General features: G+C 38.8%; 1 protein-coding gene across 4 annotated transcripts in view; it reads right to left on the bottom strand.

Annotated features, from left to right (window-relative positions):
* Positions 1 to 1,575: 1,575 nt before the first annotated feature.
* CAMSAP2 (calmodulin regulated spectrin associated protein family member 2) overlaps positions 1,576 to 14,236 on the bottom strand; it is a 113,261-nt gene continuing 100,600 nt past the window's right edge. For all 4 annotated transcript variants that reach the window (XM_026018040.2, XM_026018041.2, XM_026018043.2 and 1 more), the window contains 7 exons: positions 11,886 to 14,088; positions 9,706 to 9,842; positions 8,987 to 9,207; positions 7,892 to 7,964; positions 6,991 to 7,106; positions 5,149 to 5,267; positions 1,576 to 4,500 (listed from right to left, as the gene is read on the bottom strand). In XM_026018040.2, coding sequence (XP_025873825.2) covers positions 4,195 to 4,500; positions 5,149 to 5,267; positions 6,991 to 7,106; positions 7,892 to 7,964; positions 8,987 to 9,207; positions 9,706 to 9,842; positions 11,886 to 14,088 — 3,175 coding nt within the window. In that variant the 3' untranslated portion in view covers positions 1,576 to 4,194. The remainder of the gene's footprint in view (positions 4,501 to 5,148; positions 5,268 to 6,990; positions 7,107 to 7,891; positions 7,965 to 8,986; positions 9,208 to 9,705; positions 9,843 to 11,885; positions 14,089 to 14,236) is intronic.

Here is a 14,236-nt window from a genome sequence, read left to right as displayed (position 1 = left end):
TGTGGAGAGAGGGAACGGGAGTTAAACGCCACCGGGACGTTGCACACGCGCACACTCACGCCCGCTACCTCTCACCGTCCACGCGTCGGGACTTAACACTGCGGTGCTGGAAGCCTGTGGGCCACAGGTGCCAAGCAGACAACGGGAACTAGATTCCAGCCGTAGGTGAAGAGCAGCTGGGAAGGGCCAACCCAGGCACGCAGCACCCTCCCCGAAATGACACCAAATTGCTCATTTGTTTCTTTTGCTTTTTAAGGAGATACACACATCTCTCTCTCTATATATATATATATATTTTTTTTTTATGATAGTCACAGAGAGAGAGAGAGAGGCAGAGACACAGGCCGAGGGAGAAGCAGGCTCCATGCAGGGAGCCCAACGTGGGATTCGATCCCGGGTCTCCAGGATCGCGCCCTGGGCCAAAGGCAGGCGCTAAACCGCTGAGCCACCCAGGGACCCCCCATCTCTATATTTCTTAAAGATTTTATGTATTTACTGGAGAGAGCGAGCTCCGGAGCAGGTGGGGGGGGGGCAAGCCGCCGACTCCACGGTGAGCAGGAGCCCCACAGCAGGCCCGGCCTCATGACCCCGAGCTCGGGAGCTGAGCTGAAACCGAGAGTTGGGCCGCTTAACCCGCGGGGCCAGCCAGGCGCCCCAGACCCGGCTCTGGATTTTAGGCATCTGTACCGTCCCGAGGGGTAACAGAACCTCACGCCCGCTTTATAGACGTGTTTTTCCAGTGCCTGATTCCGAGGCCAGAGGATTACAACTGCTTTGCTTTCTCTGGATGTTATTCTTCGTGATTTCCCTGTGTGCACAGGTTACAAAATAAAGAAATGCTCCTCTTCACTACAGAATATTCTCCTCTGCCTCGTTAAGAACCATCAAGCCGCCAGATCACGGAACATACTCTCAAGTTGCGTGTGGGCTCCAGGGCACCGTGGTTTGTGCGAACGCCACCTGAGTCTTATGGTTAAATATTTTTATTTCTGAAAATCACAGCACTACAGAATACCGTGGAAGTGCAGCTCCGTTCCGAAGCGTGGGGCACGTACCCTAGAGGATCTGCAGGCAGAGAAGCGCGCTTACCCATTTAGCCACGGCAGTTATCCCTTCAGGCATGTAATTGTATATGAAGGGTTTGTTGCTAGATCTTTTTTTCCTTAATTGCTCTGGTCTGAATGAGTAGAATCCACAAAATCAAAGTCGGAAACTTAGAGTAAATCAAGAACGGTTTTGGCTACTATAGACCAGTGAGTTCATTAGCCATTTAATTTCAAAGGTATAAAGTGTTGATTTTGGCACAATTTACTACAAAAGAAAGGGATTTAACATGGACAGAATATAAGATGAGCACGTTTATACACCACTACGTAGACAATCCGAGCTAAGCACAGAAAGTTAGACTTTTTAACACTGCCTTATTCAGACAACGTCTAATGTTATCAAAAGTTGCCTCTCTGACTATTCAAGTTGTTCCATTTAAACATAGGTTAGGAGAGAGGAAAACTTTATGATGAGTTCACCCAAGTTCAAATATTAAGAAAAAAACATGTTCAAGAGACAGAAAAGGAGTCATTTGGTGCCATGCTTTTATTCAAATGAAAGGGGAAAACCTACACTGTACCAGGAAATAGCAAATATGACAGTATTTTACAGCACAGCATCTTAAAAAAACCTGTAAGCAATGCTCTAGAGTGGACAGGTAAGCACACCATACACTGTACATTGCCCAACAGTGTCCATGAAACCATAATTAAAAAGCTGAATTTGGCTTTAAACAGCCAAATAAAAACTGTAACAGTCATTCTAAAACAAAATTGAAAAGTCAAGAGGAATTAAAAGCTTTCCAAAGCTGTGTCAAATAGAATTTGACAGGCTGCACTGGAAATCATGACTAGTGTTTAGCAAACTTAACTGAATAATCATAATAATTTGACCTCTAATGATGAAAGCACCAGTATGTTTCAATATGGTTGATGGAAATCTCCAGACTTTATGAAATGCCATAATTTTCTTTGTATAATTTTTAAAACATAATTCTTTTAAAAGCTGCACCATAATAAAAAAAATCTGCAGATTTAAAGAAATATATCCATATTCCTTCTGTATTAATAAAGTAAAATATTATACTGAGAGCAATGAACTTTTGTGGCAATGTTCACATTCTACCTTTAGACATTATGGACATTCATTGTTGGACACACATGAGTTTAAGAAGAAAGGGTGGTCCTACCTAGCTTAAAATAGTTCCTCCATTGTCTTGCATCCAATTTTTAAAAATTTAATGGCCAGGTAATATCACAAAGAAGATTGACTTGATAAGGGAAATTTGATTGAAAAGAACAAATTTAGTAATGTAAAGTGCTTATTAATTCTCCTTTTGACTAATATTTACCGTATTTTGATTAGATTTACATTTTTTTTAACAACTAGGCTTAATCTAAACTTGTATCTGACAGTCGTTTCCCTCTGTGATAGAAACTGTTGTCTGAAAGGTAAAATGTGCAAGTCCCCATTCTTAATATTCATATATTATATACAAATATGTATACACTTAAAATATAAGAGTTACATATCCTGGTCTTTTACATGCAAACAGTAGATCACAAATAGTTTTGAGCTACACATATATCTTGCACAGGTATTGGAAAAAAATCTGAAATTTTTTTTACAGTTTTAACAAATATACATAAATATAAGAACATAAATTACAGTAAAATATTGACAGCATTTGAGAAAATGTGGATAAACCCAGATGCACTGATGCCTAAAGGCCTTATAATAATAGAAAAGTACAGCTCAGGGACATCTCATTCCTATTCTCTTTTAAAATAAGTAAATACATCATGTGAGATATTAGTTATTTCTCTAAACAACTCAATTAGAGAAATGTATATATTTTAGTCTCTACTTCCCACGAAAGAAAACAAGCCCCGCATCTCATTTATGATACAATACTGCCTCTCCCCTCTACGTTTACACAGTTGTCACAACACTGAAACATGACAGGGTCACATAATCATTCAAGTCTTTTCCTGAGAATGAAGTTTTTCCCCAACTAACCCTCTGATATACACTGTTAAAGGAAAAAGATCATGTAGAGAAGATTTCAAGTGTGTACTTTAAGCTGTTCCACTTGAAAAGGATAAAAAAGAAGAAAAACTCAATATAAGTAAAATAATGTGAAGCTATTTTAAAATTAAACTGTAGCCCTTTGTACATGTTTAAAAATTCTAAATATAATTTTAATATCAGTTATAAATATAATGCAAAGACCTCTTGAGAACGTGTGGCAGGAAGTCTTACATCTTCAGACTGAAAGACGACTCTCAAAGTGTCATGCCCTTCTGCCAGCTTATAAAGTGACTTACTTTTAAAAGAGATAGAAAGCCTTTTGTGTTAAAAGAACAATCTAAATTATTCTGAGTTGGCCCGAAGTGGTGTAAAAACAGCACTGATTTAATCAGCAACTTCTTATTACATATTCCTGGTTACTCGTGTGGTTTAAAGTGAACCTACTAGCAGCTCTTTACAATACCTCCTCTTACTTAATACTTGAGTGAATAATAAATACAGAATTGCAAATACTTAGAATAATTCTTGCAAATGCTCTAACACCATAAAAACATGAGGGTTATTGTAAAACTAAACACTAGTGTTTCTCTTAGCATCATAAGGAAGGTGCGAGTTACCTCTGAAGGCGCATTTCCTACGCTCATGGTCTCTACATGAAACAAAATACAAAAGGTATCTTAGAATAAACTCCCAGGAGAGAAAAACAGCAAAATAAACCATCTGAACACAAGCATGTAGGTTAAAAAGTTAAAAAAAAAAAAAAAAAAAAGTAAAACACATAATTTGTAATCTTAGCCATAGTTCAACCGTCAGTCCAACTAGTGTCCATGAGGATTCAGCGCTCCAATGTGTCTGATATCACGCAGGTGAACCTGATGCCACAGATGTCCATTTGTGATCAGAACATTCCCTTCATCACTGGACTTACCACCTGTGGGAGAATCTTCTGCACCCCCAAAATACTGTGGCTGACGTTCCAGTTGTTCATGACAACAGAGCCTAATGTTCAGTTTCAATTAATAAAAGTCTTGTTGGCAATTAGAAAGATTTTCTATAGGCAGGAAAGATGAAGTGCAAATTTACCACGAATGTTCTGAAGCAAGTATCTCCCAACTCCTATGCTTTATTGGGTAGAAGTTTTTTGGGTGTTACTGGTCTCTTGGTCTGCCATAAATGACTATGAATGGTAATCGCATCAACACTGGCAGATAAAGTTTTAGCAGGTATGTGGCTAAACTGTTTCCGGTCAGAATTATATTTGTAAAGTCCCTCAATCATTTTTTTAGTGATAGATTTAGGGCCTATCCCCGTCAGTTTGTTAATTTCTTCGGTTTCTGGGCAATAAGTATACAAAGACCTGAATTGGCAGCCTGAATCCCGGAACAAGATTAAAAAGTTGTTGGCATCTGACTTCTCCATTTCCTTCAGAATAAAAAAACAAAAACAAAACAATAAAAACTCTTAAACATTTTGCTGTATAAAATTTATGTAATTGTTTTACACCTATCTTGGTTAAATATTATGACATGATTTGAAATATAAATTCTGAAGAGCCAAAATAAAATGTGTATTATAAAAGCGAAGTACACTTGAATTAAAAATGTATGCAAACACTTCACCTCTGAAGTTCTGCTGGCTCTGTGTGGATATGATTATTGTGCAGGAAACTTCTAGAGATATGAAATATTTGCTAATCTTGATCTTAGTCAAACAACCATTAACAAACCAAGTGCTGATTATCAACCTTGCAATACAGCCTCATTTTAAAAAAGGAAAATTATATTATCTACATTTATGAAACATGAACAAGTAGCTCTAGGCAAGAAAAGAGTTCATAATTTTACATTATTCTTGAAGTCTCTTCTAGTCTTAATTAAGTCTGAAGTCTTCTAACACCCCATGTGAAAGTGAACTAACTCAGTCTAAAATTGAAACATAGCTACAGATCTCTTCTGGGCTGTTGATATCCTAGGAGGAGATGAAGAGTATTTTCTCTTGGATCGGCAGCTGTGAAGACTCCTTACAATTTTAGAATGTTGCCAAATTTAATTTTCATGCAAACGTGCTTACCTCCAGTATTTTTTTCTTCTGACCTTCATTTACTTTTCCAGCCAAACAGCAATGAGCTAAAGCATTTTGTATTATGTGCTTATTGGATTTTGCACTGGGTTCTTTGTAGAGCTTTGGTCCTGTGGTAAGAATTCAGCAGCAAAATAAAAAATAGCATTCCTAGGTCAGAACACTACTATGTTTAAATGATATAATTGTTCCTATACTGAGGAATCACTAACAAAAAATCAAAATCTGTGTCTAAAGGCCTCTGACTGGCTATACTCCAGTCAGAACATTGTTTTATCCACACCGCGATACATCTTAGGGATGTTCCAAGGCTGCTGTGAGACGGCAGTGCTGGAAATCAGACAGGGCTATGTAATTGCCACACTGTCTGCTTCGCCTTCTTTCTGAAGTCTGGTAATGTTATTGGTGAATTTAAAGCAGAATGGGTCCATGAGTAATTGTAACTTTTAAAAAGAGAAGAAAAAGCTTCATCTTTCTCTTCGTCCGCATGTCTGAGTTTTCTTAAAGCATTTGTTTTCTTTAACCAATAATTCTACTCCTCAGTCTGCAAAGTACAGAAGCATCTTCTGCCATTTTCCTGGAACATTCCTACTATGAAGGGTAATACAGTACAGACTCCCTACTTCATTCTCACTAAACTCTGTCCTGGAAGGCAAGGACTGTCCTTACCCTCAGTAGTGAGCTGAGAAACCAGTTACCTGTGCGAAAAAAAATCAGCCCTGATTTGCAGCATTTACCTATTTCTGTGATAGAAGTCACTGCTACCATGACCAGGGTATCAAGCTACTAATGGTTCTGCAGCCTGCATAATTCCTGAAAATTTAGCAGTTTCAAGAGCCCTATGGTATGAGCTCGTCTGGCACACCACTGCAACTCTAGCTCTAGATCTGGAACACTGCCTGGCAGATAGGATTGTTAAGTGAACGTAGAGAAGCAGAGGGAAAAACAAGGAAATCCTGGCCAATCCCCGGCATCAGGGGTGTCAAAGTGACCACAGGAGCGGAGTACATGTGGGAAGTTAGCAAGTTCTAACCTCTATAGGCCTTCATGGGGCTTCCGCTTCCAGTGGGTCACATGCAGAGGGAGGCACACTCCCTGCCCCCTGCTCTTCCCCTCTGCACATCCTCCTATGCCTTTCCACTTTAGATCTCAAGGGCTGCTCATATTTCTTCTCCTGCTTCATTTCTTTTTAAGTGTTTTACATTCTCTTCTTCAATTTGCTTTTGTTTCAGTAATGCCCACCCAAACAAAGCTCGAGAGGATCTGATGGGAGGCTGGATGCCCTCCTGGATCCAATGTACTCTTCTTATCTTTCAGAACCTCCTTAATACTTTTGGGTTTTTTTTTTTTTTTTTTTAGTAGGAATCTATACCCAACATGGAGCTTAAACTCACCATCCCTAGGTCAAGAGTTGCACGCTCCACTGAGCCAGCCAGGTGCTACCTCCTCTCCCCTACACCTTGGCTTAATATATTTGAAAGATGCACAACTCTAGATACCTGAAATCCCAATGTTAGAGAGGCCTTTGTGGATTCTAGCCTTTTCTCAGTACAAGACTCAGGACCTATGTACTGCTGATAGAATTTCTCTAAAAATGAGTACTACTCATTTTGCTTAGAAATTGATTTCAAGTCATCTGACACAAGTTACTACCTCCGTAAGTGCAACCGTATCAAGAAACCGACCTCCCTGAAAGGGACCATCTGCACTCCGTGTTCCTGATCACTCTCCATGTCTAGACCAAGAGACGAGCCCATGAAGCTTTCGTTAGTAGAGCCTGTATTTGTTCTCATGACTGTGGTAAATTGTCTCCCTAAAAATGTAGACTCTGACCTGTGTATTCTGTTCCAGAAGCTACTGAAGAGGTTGTCGATGCATTTTCCCAGTCCTTCTCCCCATTTCGACTGCCGCAACGACTTGGAGACAGGAAGCCTTCTACAGACTCAGATCTGAATGGTAAATAAAACATTTTTTTAATGCCTCAAACAGAAGAATATTTGGGGTCAGAAGGGGTATATCTGACAGTACCAAACAAAATAAAGCTTAAAAATCAAAAGATGGTGTAACTGCCTTATTCGCAACTATATATCCAAGAGCCTGGACAGAACAGGCATTCCGTAAGTACTTGGATGAAGTACTTGGATGAAAGGATGAATGTTTTCTGTTTTCCATATGAAATGTTTCCTAACCAATGGCTGCGACAGGTTGGTAATACAAAGATCAAAACTCAAAGCTCATGCCTGTCACGACCTTCTCTTTGTATACAGGTATTATAGTGTAATGTAATGAAATAGGACTTTCAGTTTCTAATCTACATCCCAGAGAGACAATAAAAAAGATCCTTCGTAAGTTAGGCAGCTTACTTTGGAATTATTCTATGGGGACAAAAGTAGAGAGGCAGGCACTTAAATGAGGTACTAATTCTGAACACTATGACTACCATAACCATATCAGCAATTACTGTTAATGTTCTACAGTTTATAACAAAGTATCTTACCAATATCAGTAACCCTAAAATCCTAGAAGATAAAAAAGTCAAATATGAACAGACCACTTTATATGTAAATTTCTTTAAACAGAAACACAAATAGTCCCAATCATGAAACTATAAAAATTTGTGTTATGATCCATTCATTATAAAATACAACATAAAAAAATAAATAAATAAAATAAAATACAACATAATTGCAGGAAACATTCTTTTCAGTGAAAAATGTTCACATTATGGATTTACCTTGGTGTCCTCTTGCCTGAATGCACACTCTCGTTGTCACCTGTGTTCAGTGATGCCAAAGAAAGGCTAGAGACTGAAAAAACACGATAAATTCGTGATCCTGAATAAAAACAAAATTAGAAATTTAAAAGGAGCAACTAGAAAAGAGTCTGTTCATTAGATAACACCAGCATATGAAAACTGCGCTTCTGTGGTTTTTCTTTTTTTTAACCTTTTACTCTAAACCCGTAGTATGCCTGCATGCATATATGCACAATTTACTTACAATTAGCAGTGTACCTACTTTTGAGAAATAAAACTAATTGCTGTTAAAAGGGAAGTGATAATATGAGACACTGATAGTCTAGCTGTAAGAAAAAGAGTTAACAAAAGAAATTTAAAAGAATAAAATATATTTAGGAATATCTAATTCCTACATGGGAAATTAATTTACTAATTTTAGTCAGTACAGGGTATCAAGAAATTTTGTTGGCTAGAAAAGGCAGAGCTCTCTTTAAACAGTCAGTGTTATGTTGTTATTTTTCCTCAGTTTTGGAGTAACTATGGGAATTCTCTAAAATTTTCCATGGTGCTTAGTTTTAAAAAATGTATGTATTTTTAAAAGTGAGTATGTGTCCTAAATTTTAGGATTCGACTCTCAACTCCAAATATTATAGATTTGGACGTGTGACCATTTCTGTCTTAAAGAAGGGCCTCATGAATTCTTGTTTTTATATTCCTTATCATGCTAATGTATTTCTTACGTATTTCTACGCATACAGTATTTACCCTTAAATGGACAAGCATGGAAAGGGTATTAACAATTCAGAGAGATTAATATCTGAGAGCAGAGTTCCCTAATCAGTTAGTATTTACACTGGATGCTTTAGCACTCACACTGGCTCTACTGAATATATGCATGCACACATAACACACTTAAGTCATAAAAAAAAAAAAACCCAAAACGACATTTGCTCATTTTGGCTTTCCAAATTAGGAGCATGCATCATCTCAAATAGTGTACCCAATTTAGCATTCCAAAGCACAGTCGAGTTAGTATGAAAACCAGGCTGGTGTTTTTTTTATGAACAGACTCTTCATAATAAGCTGTGTTACCTGGAGGACCTTTTATTGGTGTTTTAGGAGACTCGATATGATCTCTGTGAATAGATTTTGGGCGCTGTTTTTTTTGTTTTGCTATTTGAGGACGGGGTTTGATTACTGTATCCATGTCTTCCATTAGTTTCAATTGTTTGCGCCTCATGTACTCTTGTCTGATAAATTCTCTGCGCGCTCGCTCATCTTCCTTCTTCTGACGCTCTTCCTCAGTTTTACGCCTAAGAAACCAAATGGTTAAATTTCTTATTCTACACACTAAAGAAACCAGACATTGGGGAGTATGGCTTTGATGAGAGAAGGGAGAATTATTACATTTCAGCACCTTGGGGAAAAATGGTTTTTTAAAAATATACTTGAGATAATTTAGAGCATTAAAAAATACATACACCTACCATTGGTAAATAACTGCTTTTAAAAAATACATTTGTGTGTAAAAACCAGTGAAGTCACATTAATGTTTCTGAAGAACGTCACTTTGAAATGCCCCAAACTTAGCGTAAAAATGTACAAATGACCAATACTTTGGGAAAATAAATTAACTTCTAAAAAACACCAAAGGTCAGCAGTAATTCAGTTGTCTACATACACTGCAAACATCTGAAAAAGCTGTTAAGTATCCCTGAGAAAGCACTGCCTCCAGCTACAGCCTGGACGGTCCTTGGCATGGCTGCGCACCCTCAGCTCAGATCCAGGGCCAGCACAGCCGTAGCCTTTACCTCGTTTCTTCTTTCTTATGCTCCATCTCTGCTTCCAGCTGCTGCTTGCGAAGCTGAGTCTCCTTCTCCCTCCGCAGTCGTTTCTCCAACAAAGCTGCCCGTTTCATTGCCATATCATTTTCTGCTTTTTGATCATCCTAAGCATGGATTTCATTGAAAAACAGGAAATGTTATACCACCAATATTCTCATTTTCAATTGTGGCCACATTTATAAATAAAAATACGAACTATCTAGTTATCCTTATTCCAACTCCACCATTATGAGGATACGTTCCAGAAATTAGGAAGGAAGAAATGAATTAAAGCAGTAACAGTTCTATCAACTACCAAAGGACACTTAAACTTACTTAATTACGTTTTCCAAACCTAGGAAGTTTGCAAAGAACTGTAAAAAAGGGGGAAAAAAGAAAAGAGAGAGAGAGGTTTTGTTGGACCTAATAAATAACTTAGAAGTAGAGAGTTTCCCCTCCATTTAAAAAACTGTATTAAAACTGGGGCACCTGGCTGGCTCAGTCAGAAGAGCATGTTGACTCCTAATCTTAGGGTCCTGAGTTTGAGCGCCACATTGGGTGTGGAGATTACTTAAAAATGAAATATTTTTTAAAATTTGCATTAAAATTGTATCTAAAATACATGCTCAATAAACTCAAGTAAAAGTACCAAAAAATTAGCTATACGGTAGGTCACATGAATGAAATCCCTGTTGCCTGGACAGAATGGACATGAAGGTACAGATGTGCTGCCTGTTTTATACTGAAGGATCCTCTTCCCTCTGTTTTCCTCTCTCTGCAGGTAAAAGAGGTAGCCAAGGTCTCTCAAATTAGTAAACTGTATCTGTTCAAGTCTATAAGAGCATTCTATTAAAAATTAGTCATCTTACATGGTTAAGAGACAAAATATTCAAATTTCTAAACTTTTTTTTAAAAAGGGGTTAAAAGGCAATCACTCTGGATGTTTCTAACATATTTTAAAGTTGATCTCAATTATAAAATGACCATAAGTAAAACTAGTGATTGTAATCACTCCAATATTCTTGGGTTCTTATTCCTACTGCTGTTTCAATTTAAAATCTTAAATTATAAACTGATCCTGTTGAGTGTTGTCTTTTTCCTCTGTATTCTGCATTGTGGAGCTATATACAGGATCAGAGATAATCTTACTGTAGTTCCTCATAATTAAAAAAAGAAACAAATCTGTGTTTCTGATAATTAAAAAAAAAAGTCTACCTATAGTCTTTCCTATAGGTAATTTGAAAAATATGGGAAAACATAAAGATGAAGAAAATGGATCATTAGGAGAAAATTTTTATTATTTTATTATTATTATTTTTTAAGATTTTATTTACTTATTCATGAGAGACACAGAGAGAGAGAGAGAGAGAAGCAGAGACAGAGGCAGAGGGAGAAGCAGGATCCACGCAGGGAGCTCGACGTGCGACTTGATCCCAGGACCACGGGATCACGACTTGAGCTGAAAGCAGATGCTCAACTGCTGAGCCACCCAGGCATCCCAGGAGAAAAATTTTAAAATGTTATTAGGCTTTTCTTGTTTTTCTAATACCTAGGATAAATTTTAGTATCTTCACCATCAAGAGGTGATACCGTTCGTTATTTGTGTTAGCTGGCTGCAGTACATTACATCCAATGTCAATACTGAAATAGGAGTCATATGCTAGGACCTTTATGGAATGCTTTTAAAGGAGCTATTGCAATAACTGTTCCAACTATATTTGTTATTTTTACATAGTACACCTTGCAAGACTGTATCCAGTCAATTTTTAAAAACAGATTAAGAAACAAAACATATAAAGATGTTGAAAATTAAAAAAAGAAACATACTTAGACACAATGCCAAATTATGTGTTCTTTACAAACTGACAATCGAGTAACTCTTTGAAGAGATCCAAATAGCTTCACATTCTTTAAAAGGCTTTTGTGAAAGCGAGTGAGAGGCAGAGGAGCAAAACCACCATATGTAAACCTGTACAGTGATGTTGGTGAAAGGAAGACTGTTCACCGTGCTTGGTTGTTACTACAGTCCACCAAGGGGGCTCCAAAATGTAGTTCGGGGTTAGTGGGAAGCCTCTAGCAGAAGGGACTACTACTGAGACAGGCAAGCATGCCAACTACAGCCAAACCCATCAAATGATGATGCCTGAAACGATGAAGATTAGTATTACCTTAAAAAAGAACCCACAGCATACTTTCTGGTCATCATCAAATTGTTCTTTATCACTTTCTCCATCATATTTTTCAACAGATACATCAACCTTTTCAGGAGGTTTCAGATCAGAGAGGGAAACTTCAATCAGATTAACATTTTTAGGAGCAGCAGGCGGGAAAACAGGCTTAGGAGGTGGCTCTGTGGGCTGGTTCAGCTGGTCCTCATTTGGAGTCAGACACACGGTCTCCGTGATAGGCTGCGACAGGACTTCGGAAACTGTGGACTCAAGAGGCTTGACCTCCTTTTCCTCCGGTTTATGCACATACTGTCCTGCGGGCCCTTTGGATTCCAGTTCCTCCTTTTTAACTTCTTCCTTAGGTTTGGATTCCTTTAACTGAGGCTCTCCGTCATCCCCAAAACATACAAATGACCTAGTCTGAATAGGAACTTGACTTGGTGAAAACCTCCGTAACCGAGGAAGACTATCCACAGACCGAGGGGGCGTCAGTGTTCGATTCAGAGGCGTTATTTTTAGTTCATTTGGCCTAGGAGTCCTTTGATTTTTAACAGAAAAAGACGTGCTCTTCCTGTTGGAAGACTGTGGAGATGGATGGGTAGGACGGGGGGCGTCCGACGAGAAGGGCGCAACGGCTGACGACAGGCCTGCCTGCCTGGAAGGTTTAAAATCTCGGATCTGTTTTTGCGGGGAGGGCTGAGGAGGGGAAATCACCCATGACTGTTGTTCCCTCATCTGCATTAACATCTCCTGCTGCAGTGACAAGCGCTGCATTTCTTGTTGTAGAAAATGCAGAGATGAATTTAGCTTTTCAATGGACTTTGTATATTCCAAGATCTCTCCCTCATTTAAAGTCTCCTCTGAGGGGCTTGCCAGGTTCCACTGCTTCTCTGGATCAACGGGTGTGGCTGGAGACTTCAGCCATTTGGCTTGAGGAGTCTCCATGCTTTCCTTTAGATCTGCCAGGGACTTGCTCCTCTGTCCATTAGCCTTTTGTGGATCCTTCTCTTTTGCTCGATCGGTATACACTTTCTCATCTTCCGCACCGGCTGCTTCCTCCCGAAGCGGGGAAATGCCGTCCCCTCTCTTTTTCACGACAGTAAGAAACGCCGTCCTTCCCATCTTCTGCCTCTGCTTAGTGAACGCCGCCTCCATCTTCTTCTTCTGGGCTTCGATAGCTCGCCGCTTTTCTTCCAGCTTCATCCTAAGGTGCACCATTTCAGAGGCCAACAGCTGGGTGGTGTCCCGGCCTTGTGGAAGGCCTGCTTCTTCTGGAATTTGTCCCCAAGCAACCACATGAGGAATATTAAGTTCAGAGCCCTCTGGTGTAGTTTTCTGAGAACTGCTCCCGCTACTTTTCCCATCAGTATGATTCAGTTTCCTGAATTTCTGTTCAGCAAAACTGGTCATCTTAACTCCAGAACTAGAGGAAGCACTGCTACCTGGCTGAGACCTGGTGCTCACAGTACTTGGACAAGGACTCAAAGCTTCTCTGGTGTTGTTGGTTCTCATATCATAATCCTGAAGAAATTTAGATGCATCATCCATGTCAGAGTCTAAGCTGACAGTATAATCTCTCAGAGAAGAATCTTCATCCATGGTTTCAGGGATATCTTCTGAAGGAACATGAATTCCAGTGTCTACTTCAGTATTGTCAGTTATGGGACTCAAGGCACCTTTTGTATCAGTTATGGTATCAGGACTAGACTGATTTAGCTTGATGTTCGAATTTAGGATACTCATTTCCTGGTTATGAAGAAAGAAGCCATTAGCAATGTGGTCTGACTGAGATGTATGGGGAGATTTTTCAGTATCATGAATTATTTGTAAAGCTTCTTCAATGCTTGGTGTCTCGATCTGATTGCCAAACTCATCCAGAAGTACTCTGTTTTGTAAAGCTCCATTTGGAAGCTTATAGTGAATGTTCTCATTAGAATTTAGTTCATTTGTATTAAGGGGCATGTAAGATTTGAGGTCACTGTGAGAGTCTATATTAAGCTCTTCTTCGATGCTTTCTGCTTCATCTTCTCCATTTACTGGCTTGAAGGACAAATTTTTCCTAGTATTTTTAGATACACGATTATTGTTCAGAGATAGTCCTTCATTACTAATAGAACGAGTGATTCCTCGGTTTGGAGTGGATCTGTGTACAGTATTTTCTTTATCAAAAGAAATATCAAACGAAACTCCATGCACTGATGATCTAAAAAAGATTTAAAGAGAAAATCCTTAAATAGGCCCAGAAAAAAAATGATTTGCTACCCTTTAATAGTTATTTAAAATTACACTTCTTTTCTTTTCCCATTTCTCATAATCCTGTTGTTCTCAAGGTAAGCATAAGGCCACTGGAT

Source organism: Vulpes vulpes, chromosome 13 (assembly GCF_048418805.1).
Source record: "Vulpes vulpes isolate BD-2025 chromosome 13, VulVul3, whole genome shotgun sequence".
In the NCBI taxonomy this organism is placed as follows: Eukaryota; Metazoa; Chordata; class Mammalia; order Carnivora; family Canidae; genus Vulpes; species Vulpes vulpes.
Note: the sequence above shows the minus strand (reverse complement) of the source record. Positions and strands in the feature narration are given on the sequence as shown.